Below are 14927 nucleotides of genomic sequence, written 5' to 3' on the forward strand. Positions count from 1 at the left end.
ATGAAATATTTACAGTCATTAAAATTATGTAGATACAATATCAATCTATTGTTAAATAAGAAAGCTACATAGAAAAGTGTTGAAGACTGTATCCCAAAATGTTAACAATAGAAACTGGGCTATTCTCATGTTTCCGATGCTGGTTTAGGATTTGGCTTCCCAGGATCTGCCAAGTCAGACACTACTTCTCCAGATGCTTTCCAGAGTCTATAAAATGCTGTTCTTGTTATCTCCAGTATTCCTTATCCTTGTTGGATATGATCTTTTCTTCCCCCAATCACTGTGATTTTAGCAGAAATTTTAGGAAAAAACAGAGGCTGATAAGTATTTTGCTCTACCCTCCATTTTTACCTAGCATTGCATTGTTTTTCATAGGAGAGATCAAATACTCTGAAAAGCTTATCAATTACAAAACATAAATTTCTACTGAAAATAGTGCATACATGTTTGCATTTAACATACACAAATAAGACAGTAGTGCAGAATACAAAGGTTCACTTGTATCCTAAATATAAAGGTTTGTATACAGAAATGAGAGTGGAAAAACTAAACGGGTAATAAACAGAAAAAGATTTGAATGGAAGCTGTTTTTAAATGAGAACATAAAACCAGAAATGCTGAAACTGAAGCTGAGTTCTGTGAGGCAAACTGATTATCCTTTTTGCTACTTAGAAGTCAAAAGTGCTTTTCAGGAAACTACAATTTCTTGCAACTTTAGTGACTTCTCTGAAGAATAACTGTCCTTGGCAGCTGCTTTAAAGCTAAATCCAACTCGCTCTCTAGTTTTGGGAGACCTTGACTCTTTATTTTTTTTTTTTTAATTTTATTTTTAAACTTTACATAATTGTATTAGTTTTGCCAAACATCAAAATGAATCCATCACAGGTATACGTGTGCTCCCCATCCTGAACCCTCCTCCCTCCTCCCTCCCCATCTGGATAAGGAACATCATTTCCTAAACCCCTGAAGACGGGCTGTCCAGTTTTATAATGGACTTACTAAATTGACCCTCTTATACTTTCGATTATAAATACTTAGGAAATTAAAACCCTTTCCAAGAACAAGAACCCGTAATTGCACAGCTGCCATGGACACTAATCCCACCTTTGGAGAAATAATAATCCTTAGGTCTTAAAATGTACAGACCACAGGGACAAATATAAGAACTTGAGAGTGGTTTGCTCAGTTTGGAGAAATCTTCAGTTTTCACTAGTCTGTAATATAACAAAAACAAAGTACCCAAAGCAAAAACTGCTGAAAACACCTCAGAAAACAAGACTGATCAGATAAAGCTGCCATTCCCATAAAGAAGTCCCTCCCCAAACTGTATATTTTCTGACACTATAAAGGGCACTAGTCCAGAAAGTGTAATAATTTATTCCATTGCTGATTTAATCTAAACAAAATTTAAATATGCAGTTGTAAGTAAAAACAGTAAACTTGTAATCATCCAAGTTAATATTGATAGTTTAATAAACATAATTAAACATAATACATATTTTGAGGTTTCTGAATTAAAGTAAAAAGTATTGCATGTTTTTACTCACTTAACAAATACTACTTATTTAAACTGGCCTCAATATATTAAAAAAATAAGTTGTGTTTGGGGTAGATTATTCTGTGCAGGGCACTATTCCAGGCTTACAATTCTTTTTCTAGGAAGGCTGAAATGTCAAGTCTTCTTACGTGCTATGAATTTGACAAAGCAGGAAAACATGGCTCAAATTTTTAAAATACACTTAACATCAAACTCAACTTTTAAAATAAATGAAGTATTTAGCATTCAAAACTTTGGAAAAAATATATAAGACCACAGTTTCCAAAATGACTCAGCTCTTCCACTAAGACACGTTTAGGCACTCTGAATACTGATTAGAAATAATGCAAAGCAGTTGAGATTAGTTAAATGTTTTTCAAATGTTCACTGTGTATAGAAAGAGATCTAATCACAAAAATTTTTACATAGAGTCCTAACTAAGAATAAAGATATCTATACTTGTGTGGGAAGAGGCAATTCCCTTTCTGCTTAACCATCTCTTTCATTTAGGAAGGAAAGGCTGCCTTGCGGGACGCTTCTTTTGATAGTTCTCAAAGTTCAAAGAGTATGAAACCTTCAAGTTGATTTCATCAAGTCTATTTATTAATGCATTTCAAGTTTCAAAAAACCTTACATCTTTGCACAATACTTTATTTTTTGCAATTTTTAGTAAAAATTTCCAAAGTGAACAAAAAGATACTGTATAAAACACAGTGGACATTAAACTGACAGTAGTATTAGATCTCACTTGTCTCGATCCTCTTGTTTTACCACATCTTGATTTGGAGTGGAGAGAGTTCAGTGCACGTATCTCTTTTCAGAAAACATTTAACTTAGACTCAAAATAAAATAGGGCAGTTGTACACCTGCCAAAACCCTACCACAGGATAACATTTCAAGCAAAAAATGTACATGTTCAAAGTCTAGCACACTCAAGAAGTTACTAAGAACTCTGGCGGAGTAAAAGTCACCATTTTAGAAATGCAAACCCACTTCCAACCTTTGCACAGTCCAAAAACAAAGGCATTTAAATGATTTAAAAGCAATTACATACATATCTACCTACTTGTTTGTTTAGAATTATTTATAGTCTATCTGGGGTTTCATGTACAAAATTTGTCTCTAAATCATGTACAAAAAGCTGTATTTTGAAAAAAGTCACCACATACTGTACAAGTTTACAAGGAAGAGATCCCATTATTTTCTCTAGCATTTTTGGCCTTGCTGGCTTGCGTCACATTATGAGAATGATTGTGTAAACCTTATACTCTTAAGAAAAAAAGGAAAAAAAAAAAAGCCAAACACAAATCATTTCAACTTTGCCTAAATTTGCCTCCTATGTGAAGCCAGGAAAATCATAGCTGTTTACTTCTAATTTAACATGATGTAGTTGGAAAACAAGCAATAAATATGTCACAAGCTTAAAGTTTTTTTTGTAATGCCCCCTTCCATTCCTGCATAGCAATAAGCCTGTTAATACATTAAACGCTTTTGACTTCTTTCTTTAAAAAGCCAATTATTTACACCTGTTTAAAAAATAAATTTGGAATGGGACATTGTGCTGTTTCACCTTCATTGCTGATAAAATATCTTAGGGAAAAAAAGTGTCGGAAGGCCTATCTACAATTTTAACTACTAGTTGAGCAAATCACTCCTCTTTAGTGGTTACCAATGATCATGATATGCTGAAAACTCTGTTCAAATATCTTGATAAAACAGACACACAGCTTTTCTTTTCCATATCGGACAAAACCCAAAACATAATTAACATACAAATAAGAGGCTGCAAATAAAAAGAATCATTTCATTGACCTAACTGCTACCAACATGAATAAAAATTTCACCTATCAATTCAAATATGGAATTGAATTAGAAAGTTTAAAATAAGTAAGCAGAAATCAGACATTTACATAAAGAACTAAGTCTGAAGTAGTAGTATGCTGCATATGTCCAGTTTTCACAACACTTAACTGTGTTCTTCAGCGTCGTCAATCCTGTGCTCTTAGCAGCCGTTTGATAAAACAAAATGAATATCAGAACCAACTCCATCATGAGGAAAAGGTAAACTGATTCTCTTCTCATAACTGCCCATGTAAAGCATGACAGAATCCTGGACCACTGAATACCACCATTCTCTGTTATCCTGAGTATGTCAATTAACAGTAATTTTTCATTAAGAGCGGAAAAAATTTTATAATACAAAGAAACATCCATATTGCAATTTCTGTTTACAATTGCACACAGAAGTACAGTGTACGTAAGAAATAACATGTCTGCATATAACAAGGTATGTACATTGGCAAGTGATGTCTCCAATGTTGAGGTGGTCGAGCCTCCTAGCCTTGATTGGCAGTTGAAAAAAATATATATATATTTAAATTTGTGATAAAAGTTTATCGAGAGCCAAGTTTGCCTGCAAGTGAAGAAAATGCAGCAACGAAGAACAGGGAACACGGGGCACATAATAATATTCTAAGACTTTGTGCCATTAGGTTAAAAATATCTGTCTATAAGAAAATGGGGTTTCTTTTTTTTTCACATCCCACCCCCAAATTGGAATTTTCAGGCTTTAAAATTTAAGTAATTCCACCTGATCTGAGGAAATGATCTCTTGCCATTTTTTTTCTTCTACTGTTATTTGTGAGGGTTTCATTTGGGGATGATGATTTAATAGGTTTCTCTTTGGAGCGAAGTTTTCCCATTGTAGGCACTAGGAAGAACCAAGGCAAAAGCTGAGTTAACGTCTCATGTGTCCCATCTGATAACTCTCCCGGGGCCTCTGACGCTGGGGCTGTTGAATGGGCTGGGGAGGTCTTCTCCTCTTTAAAGTGCCTGTGGGTCACAAAGCAAAAGAGGTTTATCATGAGCTTTTCAATCTTTTAAAGACAAAGCTGCCATTTCAATAAAAAAAGAGGTTCTAGACCAGCTCTGTCCAAAACAAATACAGTATGAGCCGCATACATCATTTTCTATTTTCTGGTAGGCATAATGTAAAAAATAAAACAGAGACAGGTAAAATAATTTCAATAATATTTTCATTTCATTAACCCAATATAGCCAAAATATTAATAATTATTAATAAAATATTTCATCTTAAAAATACTAATTCTTCAGAGTTTGACACTTAACCGTCTGAGCCACCAGGGAAGCCAGAGTTTGGTAGGCATTTAATATTTACAATACATCTCAACTGAGACTAGCCACATTACAATTGCTAAAAAGCTACAACTATCAGATTAATATGGATTCTGAGGACAGACTGCATGAGGAACAAACTGCTGGGTATCTTTGAGCAAATGACTTAACCTCTCTGAAGCTCAGATGATTAGTCTGTACAACAGAGACAATTAACTAACTCATATAGTCTGTTGTGAGGATTATATGATAATTCATGTAAAAGTGCTCAACATCTTTTGTGAGGGTTCAATAAATAGCAGTTAAGAGCTGGCATTTTCTTAAAATGAAATTAAGTAAAAGAATTTTCATTGAATGAGAATAATGTAGTCTCATTCAATAAAATGAACTGGTAGTGTAGTTAAAAAGTGTCACCTGGCCCTTGGAAATCCCTAAGAAATTGACAAAAGTTCCTGACTGCTAAAGCAGTAATTTGAAAAGCAATGACATCAAAATCAAATTTCTGCTTCCCTCCAAGATACTGTCCCAGCATGACTACTGAAGTCTCTTACCTTAAGATAGGGAAATACAGGAGAACAACTGAGGGAAAATTATAAGAAAGCCCTAGTTTTAAACAACTTTTATGTAGGGCAGTGGATTTGGCCTGAGGCAAGAGGCTTCAAGAGGCGAAGTGAGTGGGAGGCAGGAGAGGGAATCCTGGGACGGTGCCTGCCCTTGAACATACAAGAACAGAGTCCAAGGGTCCTGAAGAAAGGGTGGAAGGGGACACCCAGCCTGGGGAGGGGGAGGGAGAAATAGACAGGGCCTAAATAATCTGGTAAGTGGATTTCTTACCCTTCTCCAAATCCATGAAATGAAATGAAAAGTCACTAAGTCATGTTCAACTCTTTGCAACCCCATGGACTATACAGTCCATGGAATTCTCCAGGCCAGAATACTGGAGTGGGTAGCCTTTCCCTTTCCAGGGTCTCTCATATAAAGGTCTTTCCCATCTCTCATCTCCTCCCAGCCCTGGCTCCCTGAGAGCTAAAGGATGGAGACAAAACCTTAGGAGTTGTTTTCAGAGATGGAGAATAACTACAGTTGTTTGGTAACTGAAGCCTCTACCCTAAGACTCTCCCACAGACTGGAATCTGTACGTCCCCACAAGAGAAATCCGTATTTTTCCCTTGGGAAAATAAGTTTATGTGCCAGAATATATTTCAGGAGCATGAACACAAAACCCATAACTGAAGCATAGCTATTAGAAAGACCAATCATTTAAAAGTGGTCTATCATAATAAAACCAAAAAGGGAAGATTTTACTATTTTTTTTTTTTAAAAGGATATATTAGCATTAAATCAGCAGCCGTAAGCTAGCCTGCATTGATTGGGGAAAAAAAAAAACACTTAAAAATCAACTAAATAATCCATCTAGTAATCCCATTCTCAAGGAGAAAGTACTATAAATCAACTACTAAAGACTCCTTTAAAATTCAGTTCTACTTGCTGAATGGTTCTGAGTAATAAAAACATATACCTTGCTCAAACTGTCTTACCTGGAAGAGGTTTAGGAGGAGGCAACTTTGGATTACTACTTGGAGTGTGTACACTGCATATCTTAATAAAACCAGCCATTAACATGATCAGGGCAATTCCCATAAGTAATACTGCCCACCAGTAAGCCTAGAAATAAAAAGATTTTTCCAATGAAAAAACTATAAAATATTTTAGAATATTTTGTATTATATAAAATATATAATAGGATATATTACATTTTATTTTTTTAAACCACATTTGTTCATTGGGAGTTGATAGCTACCACATAAAAGCACATATATAAAAATTTCTTTAAATATAAAAAGTACAAAGGAGGAAAGAAAAATCACCCATAATTTCACTTCCTAGAGGAAACCACTCAGTCTTATTTTCATTCCAGTTACTCTCCAGTGACTTAGAAGATATATAGCTTGCTTTAAATTCTACTAGATTTTAAAAATATTCTTTAACCTATAAATTTTTCTAATCATCAAAGCTAAGACTGAAATTCTATCTTTTTGAGGCCCCTCTTTCCTGTTTCTCTATTTCATAAGGAACTCTAGTCTCAGACTACCATTATTAAATTATTTTTATACAATCTATCTTAGTTTTCATTATATATATATATATATATTACGTATATATTCATTTATTTAAAGGTTAACTGCCTTCTTTAACATGAAAACTGGAAGTATATACACATGCTTGAGGCAGGCAAAGTTTCTCTCTGAGAAGGTACTAAAATTTCACTTCCAACTTAAATCATATTAGATCAATTTGCCAAACAAAAAAACTTCAAAAATTACTGGCATAATTTATAGAAAAATTATGCTGCCATTCTTAATAAATCCTAAATCTATTTTGCAATTCAAAATATTCAAATTTTGTCTTAAGATAGCATATAATAAACACCATACAAAATAGTTTAACAATTAGAAAACTATGAACCTTATATTATTAAAACGCATACATAGTTATTGCTCATTTTGCCAATAAAACTCACATTTAAGAAGAGTTTCTATGATCTAGGGCCTTACAACAAACAGGCTACTACTTCCAGACTGTTTTCTTTATCCAGTAGTGACAACACAATTAAAGAAATAAAAGCTAAAAGAAAAATGAATGCTGTGGCGAAACACCCCAAGCCACCCACTTTCCCCATGTGTGTAAAGCCATGTGTATAAATTTATACATATATATAAATGTGATTAATTTTGAAAGACCCCCAAACTTACAGAAAAGTTCCAAGTACAATACAAAGAAGTTCTTAAAATCTAGAACCATCTAAGAGTAAGCTGCTTCCATGATGTCCTATTACACTTGAACAATTCAACACATAGTTTCTACAATCTATGGGTGTTTTTCCTAGATAATCACAATATAATCATCAAAATCAGGAAACTGGTATTGTTACATTAGTACCATTAAATCCTCAGACTGACTCATTCAAGTTTTGCCATTTGTCCCAATACCATCCAATTCAGACCCATGTTGCCTTTAGCAGTTGTGTTTCTTTAGTCTCCTGCAATCTGGAAATAATCCAGTCTTTCCAGTTTATATAACTTGGACACTTTTGAGGATTACAGATCAGTTATTTTGCAATGGAATGTCCCTCAATTTGGGTTTCTCAGATGTTTCTCCATTATTAGATTCAGGTCACACATCTTTTAGTTAAGAGTATCTCAGAAATGATGCTTTATGATCATGTGACACACGACTTTGATCTCATTACTGAAGATGGTTTACTTGACCACTTCATCAAGGTGTAAACTGCCAACCTTTACCAAAAAGATACTCTACTCTTTTGCAGTCAATGAGTATTTCATATAGACATAATTTAGAACTATGTAAATATTCTATTCCTTATAAAACTTACAATTTATTCATTTGTTCATTTGTTTATTCCCTCTCGGTTTCCTATTTTCCTGAATGGGTTATAATCCATTACTATCATTATTATATCTTTTAGGCCTGTCCTGACCATTCTCTGAGCACTGAAGCTGGCATGAGGAGTTCCAGATCCATCTTGTTCTTTCCCTGCCCCAGCCCTGGAATCAGCCATTTCTCCAAGGAGCCCCAGTTTCTCTTAGAACTGCCCTTCCTAAGCAGACAAATTTCCTCTCAACACTTACACTCTGACATCCCAAGCCAGTCACCCCTCCACAGGGCACACAGGGCACCCTGCCCTGTGCCAGGATAGCTCCCCTCACCAGGCAGGTATGCCTTGCCTGCTTGGCATCACCTAATTGTCTTTAGGAATGAAGTGTTCAAAAAAGGAGAGAGTAAGGGGTGATGAGATTCAGCCTTACTGCTGAGAGATTTGATCTTTCAAGAGATGCTACAAATCTGAATTTTTATATGAAATTTGTTTTTAAATGCTGACGAGTCATTCAGATTTCTAAAAACAACAAGTAGACCATACAAGACACATGTGCTGGGTCGAATGTGGCTTGGGAACCAGAGTTTACAATCTACTTTTCAGAAGCCATTTTTAATATCCTCCTGAGATTGCCACATAGTTTCCTAAATTTTTCTTTTGCTTTCTATAGAAAATAATTTTCAGAGGACTGCTCCTCCCTGTGAGTCTATAGGATAATATACCCTTTCCCTTGTTAAATAAATCTCCCATTGGATCCAGTTGTTCTTCCTGTTTTATTCATCCTCAAATAACGGCCCTGCTATTTATCAAAAGGCAGGGTTTAAGTCCTGTTGTTAAGTCTTTCAACTCGAGTGCAGGCTCATTCCTCTTTTCATTTCTGCCTACTGTCACATGCAGAACTATACACATAGCTTTTGTCCTATTCCAAGCATCCAGAGGCTTTTGAAATGTGGCATTTAATGCAGTAAGACATTCTTCGACCCTTCCTGTCTGCAACTCTGACACTCTGACCTAGTAAAAAACATTAGGAACCAAAATCACCAGCTTGTACTGCTATAAGCACTCTTCCTGTGGTATAACAGAGATCCGCAACCTTGGCTACCCATTAAATTACCTGGAAAGCTTTTAAACTCAGTTACCCAGACTAAATCCCAGATTCTGATAGGGTGGGGGTAGATCCTGACATCAGCAATTTTGTTAAAGCTGCCCACATGATTCCATTATGTGGCCAAGACTGGGAACTACCTGTCTCTACCAAGGGTCAGCAAACTTTTTCTATAAAGGGCCAAACAATAAATACTTAGGCTTTGTGGGCCATATGATTCGGTCAAAACTATTCATATCTGCCACTGTAGTACAAAATCAATCATAGATAAGAAACAAACAGGTGAGTGTGGTTGTGTTCCAGGAAAACATTATTTACAATTCAATGTGCTGGTGTAGGGCCCAGGCAACTGCATTTTAAATGAACATGCCCGTGACCAGCATGCAGATGAGTGCTTCTTAGTGTAGACATGCGGGCACTGTGGGAAGGACCATTTTGAGCAATGCAGGAAGTCTAGCATACATGGCTCTCGTCCATCAAATGCCATCAGAGTCCCCCAGCTGCTCTGACAACTACTGTGTATTTCCAAATATCCTCTGGAAAGGCAGTATCACTTCTAAATGTGATCCAATCCAAAGCACAAAGAGGCAAGGATCTTCCTACTACTTCCAGGCTGGTGGGCTAGGTCTGTTTCAGGAGACGCAACTTCCATTCCTGCTATTCATTATATTCTCTAACACATTTCCTTCCTTCTAGTCTTCGCTGCTGAAAACCATTCCACATGGTCATCAGTGTTACAGTTACTTAAAACATGGAATTAAGTCACTCATGTAAAACTTTTCTTCAAAAGCTTCCCACCAAAGATCTCCAAGATAAATAAGTGGGAGACAGAAAAAAACAAAACCTATGCATACAATGAACTGCAGCCCAATATACATATAATGCGGCTTGTTTTTTAAAACTATATTTTCCTATAAAAATAAAGCTTCTGAAAAATATATAAGAAACTCATCTTGAGAAAACCAGGCACAAGGGTAAAAAGGCGGCTTACTTTTCAATGTATTACTCTATCAATTAAAAAAAAAAGGATAATCAGACTTTTCAAAAGGTAAAAAGTGAAAAAAAATTATTTAAAATAGTTCATACTCTGGTTACTATTTCAGGTGCTCCTTATTCATAAACCATCTACCTGTCCCTCTACTTCTACTAGCCCTTTAGAACTTAGCTTTGGCATCATCTCCATAAAGAAGCCTTCCCCAAATAGGTTCTCTTATTTCCTATGAAAATGATGCAGAACTGAAAATATGTTTCTATGTGCTTACCTTCTCTATCCCAAACTGGACTGAGAGCTTTTTGAATTTATATTCTATAAACTCAGTACCTACTCTACCAAAAAGTATCCATTGGACTAGGTATTAACATGTGAATCATTACTCCAAATACTTACTTTTCAGAACACTTCTACCAGCTCATTTATTGTATCTAGATTTCCCACATATACAAATAATGTAAAAGGCTCTTACAACACAGAACATAAAAAATTGTGGTTCAGTACCTCTTCTGATACCAGTTTTTCAGTACCTACATAGTCTTACATAGAAATGCAAGTGGTATGGCAGTAAGAAAAGCAGAGTAGAAAGAGGAAGCTTGAATTTAATACTGGTTATAACTTGGCAGAAAAAAAGGTCAAAAGGACCAAGTCCCAGCTGAGACTTTTGAGACATTTGCAAAAATATGGCACCTAGGTCACTGAGTATTTGCAGTCCCCTCTAGCATTGTTCCTGGTCTTCCTCTAAAATCTTCCAGGTATCAGGATGGGGAACACATGAGAAATAAAGGAATAAAAAATTAAAAAAAAAAAAAAAAAAAGAAAAAAATTAAAAAAATAAAATAAAATAAAATAAAATTTTCCAGGTAACTACATACTTCAAAGCCCAAAGCTTGAGATGTTTTCATGAAAATAATAGTAGCTTTTCAGAAACTGAATATTGCAATAGATAGAAGATAGTAAGAAAAAAACAAAGCAATAGTGCATTTGAGAATGTTAATAAATATAGCCACCTCTGGTAAAGTGAATTTTTTAAATGCTTCCTTTAAAACAGAATTATCAGAAAGCAGTTCAGTTCAGTTTAGTCACTCAGTCGTGTCCAACTCTTTGTGACCCCATGAATTGCAGCACGCCAGGCCTCCCTGTCCATCACCAACTCCCAGAGTTCACTCAGACTCACATCCATCGAGTCAGTGATGCCATCCAGCCATCTCATCCTCTGTCGTCCCCTTCTCTTCCTGCCCCCAACCCCTCCCAGCATCAGAGTCTTTTCCAATGAGTCAACTCTTCGCATGAGGTGGCCAAAGTACTGGAGTTTCAGCTTTAGCATCATTCCTTCCAAAGAAATCCCAGGGCTGATCTCCTTCAGAACGGACTGGTTGGATCTCCTTGCAGTCCAAGGGACTCTCAAGAGTCTTCTCCAACACCACAGTTCAGAAGCATCAATTCTTCGGCGCTCAGCTTTCTTCACAGTCCAACTCTCACATCCATACATGACCACTGGAAAAACCATAGCCTTGACTAGACAAACCTTTGTTGGCAAAGTCATGTCTCTGCTTTTGAATATGCTATCTAGGTTGGTCATAACTTTCCTTCCAAGGAGTAAGTGTCCTTTAATTTCATGGCTGCAGTCACCATCTGCAGTGATTTTGGAGCCCCCCAAAATAAAGTCTGACACTGTTTCCACTGTTTCCCCATCTATTTCCCATGAAGTGATGGGACCAGATGCCATGATCTTTGTTTTCTGAATGTTGAGCTCTAAGCCAACTTTTTCACTCTCCACTTTCACTTTCATCAAGAGGCTTTTTAGTTCCTCTTCACTTTCTGCCATAAGGGTGGTGTCATCTGCATATCGGAAGTTACTGATATTTCTCCTGGCAATCTTGATTCCAGCTTGTGCTTCTTCCAGCCCAGAGTTTCTCATGATGTACTCTGCATATAAGTTAAATAAGCAGGGTGACAATATACAGCCTTGACGTACTCCTTTTCCTATTTGGAACCAGTCTGTTGTTCCATGTCCAGTTCTAACTGTTGCTTCCTGACCTGCATACAGATTTCTCCAGAGGCAAGTCAGGTGGTCTGGTATTCCCATCTCTTTCAGAATTTTCCACAGTTTCTTGTGATCCACATAGTCAAAGGCTTTGGCATAGTCAATAAAGCAGAAATAGATGTTTTTCTGGAACTCTCTTGCTTTTTAAATGATCCAGCGGATGTTGGCAATTTGATCTCTGGTTCCTCTGCCTTTTCTAAAACCATCTTGAACATCTGGAAGTTCATGGTTCACATATTGCTGAAGCCTGGCTTGGAGAATTTTGAGCATTACTTTACTAGCGTGTGAGATGAGTACAATTGTGCGGTAGTTTGAGCATTCTTTGGCATTGCCTTTCTTTGGGGTTGGAATGAAAACTGACCTTTTCCAGTCCTGTGGCCACTGCTGAGTTTTCCAAATTTGCTGGCATATTGAGTGCAGCACTTTCACAGAAAGTAGTAAATGTTAAATTACATGTTTTCTATTTTATAGGTATTATAAAATCTGGGAAAAGAATACCAACGAGGCTAATAAATGCAAAATATGTGTTTCATTTCAAAAAAGGGATCGTGATTTGCCCACTTGTTAGTTTAAAATAAAAGAGAACTGTCATTCATTAAATAAGCATTTAATGAGCGTAAATTATAAGCCAAGCTCTTGTCTTTCCTAGATATAAGGGTGTTAAGTGAAACTTAAGAGACAAAGAGAAGACATCCAAAAGTTAAAAAAAAAAAAAAAAAGCTTAGAGGCTAACAAAGTACTAAATCAAGTCTGAGAAAATAATCCTATAAAAGAAACAGACAGATGATGTTCAATACATCTACTTATATGGCCAAAAGAAAACAAAGTAGAGAAATGGAGTCAAAATGACAAAATGAGAGGCCAAAATTTACCAGTCTAATTTATTATATTCTAATTAGGATAGTTTTTTATTTAATAATCTAAATAAACAAAAAGGACCTCTAGGATAATAATTAAAAAAACAGGCTTCATCGAAAAAACTGTGAGGGGGAAACAGCAAGACAAACAATTAAGTATCTTCAGACATAAGATAATCTGAACTGATTTTTAAGATCTCTAGAAAAAGTCAATCACAGAATCCTCTCAGTGCATTTCCAGCGTTAACAACGCTCACTCACAGCAAACTCACTCTAGACTTCCTGTGGGTCATAAGACCATGTGGGGCCCACAGTTCCTTGTCATGATACTGATTATGCCATCCTGCATGAGCAGAAAGCTTCCCTTCTATCCTTCAGAAGATGCCATTGTCCAGACTCTGACTAAATGTTCTTTTATCCTTCAACCGCATGCACCACTCCTCACACCAATCTGCCAAGCGGAAGGGAACTGGCTACTGATCTTCCTGTTATTTTAAACTCAGCCTGGGCAAGCAGTTAAAATACCACTGAGTGAAATCCGAAAATATTATAACTTAAAATTACAATAATATGTACAATTTTTCTATTCCATATAAATCATGACATTCATTCATCTAGCAAATGCATACTGACTGCTTATCATATGCTAAATAAGCCCTGTGACAACAATGCATCTTTGTTGTTAAGGTTTCAATAGTGATGTCCCTGAGGCCTGTTCTATCAGGCAATGAAGGACTCTAAAGGTCCACAATCACCTTCCACTTTCAACACAGCAGGATTTGCTGTGTTGAAAAGTAGAAAATTTCTGTTACAAGTCTCTTTAAAAGGAGTCATTATATTGCAGAGACTGTAAAAATGGTTCCCAAACTTTAGCATGCATCATCACCTACTGACTCAGCGGGTCCAGGTGGGACCTGATCATATTTGCATTTTTATCTAGTTCCCAGGTGATGCTGATGCTGCTGGTCAGGGGACTACACTTTTGACATCCATTAGTCTAGATCAGGCTTAGCAAACATTTCCTATCAAAGACCAGACAAATATTTTAGGCTTTGTGATGCCATGCAGTCTCTAAGTGCAAAAGCTGCCATAAGCAATATGTAACTGAATCAGTGTGGCCATGTTCTGATAAATCATTATTTATGGACACTGAAATATGAATTTCATGTAATTTTCAAACGAATATTATTCTCATTTTTTTCAACTACTTAAAAATGTGAAACCATTCTTACTTTGTGAGCCATATAAAAATAGGCCGTGGGCTGAATTTGGCTCATGAGCCATAGTTTGCCAACCTCTGCTCTACATGAATGATTGGTTCTCAATTCCAGCTACTCATCAAAATTGAGTGCTGGGAGCTTTGAAATGACCCAAACACTTAGGCTCTGTTCCAAGAGATTCTGATGTAACTGGTCTACGTTGTTAGATGATTCTCATGTACAACATGAATAAAAGTCAGGTAAGTGTGGAAAACGAAGTTAAAAAGATTTCTTACTGCAGGATGTCTCACAATATTATCACAAATCTCCAAGATGGGAACCATAATATGCAATATTTTCCAGGTTCATTTGACAACCAACCGCATAATGTTTCGTGAAACACATGGAAACACTGCTCTAAATCTTTCATAAAGAATACCATATACTTAATACTCAGGTTCATAAAATTACAGAAAAATAAGAAATTAATTCAAAAATGAGAAACACATTTGATGTTTGTCAAAAATAATAATGAAAAGATAAACTTCTGATAAATCTGAACAAATTAAAAAGAAAAAAGCCACCAACAGGCAATTATCTTAAAGTGTGGGGGAAACACACCAATAAAACTAAAAAAATCAAGGTCAAAGATGGTTTTC

General features: G+C 36.0%; 1 protein-coding gene across 1 annotated transcript in view; it reads right to left on the bottom strand.

The window, feature by feature from the left end:
* Window positions 1–2118: 2118 nt before the first annotated feature.
* Window positions 2119–14927, bottom strand: part of ADAM10 (ADAM metallopeptidase domain 10) — a 143405-nt gene continuing 130596 nt past the window's right edge. Inside the window, exons 15-16 of the mRNA XM_070377989.1 lie at window positions 6211–6337; window positions 2119–4369 (exon numbers count right to left, since the gene is read on the bottom strand). Of these exons, the coding sequence (XP_070234090.1) occupies window positions 4275–4369; window positions 6211–6337 (222 nt within the window). The 3' untranslated portion in view covers window positions 2119–4274. The remainder of the gene's footprint in view (window positions 4370–6210; window positions 6338–14927) is intronic.

This window comes from Bos mutus, chromosome 10 (genome assembly GCF_027580195.1).
Source record: "Bos mutus isolate GX-2022 chromosome 10, NWIPB_WYAK_1.1, whole genome shotgun sequence".
NCBI classification, from domain to species: Eukaryota; Metazoa; Chordata; class Mammalia; order Artiodactyla; family Bovidae; genus Bos; species Bos mutus.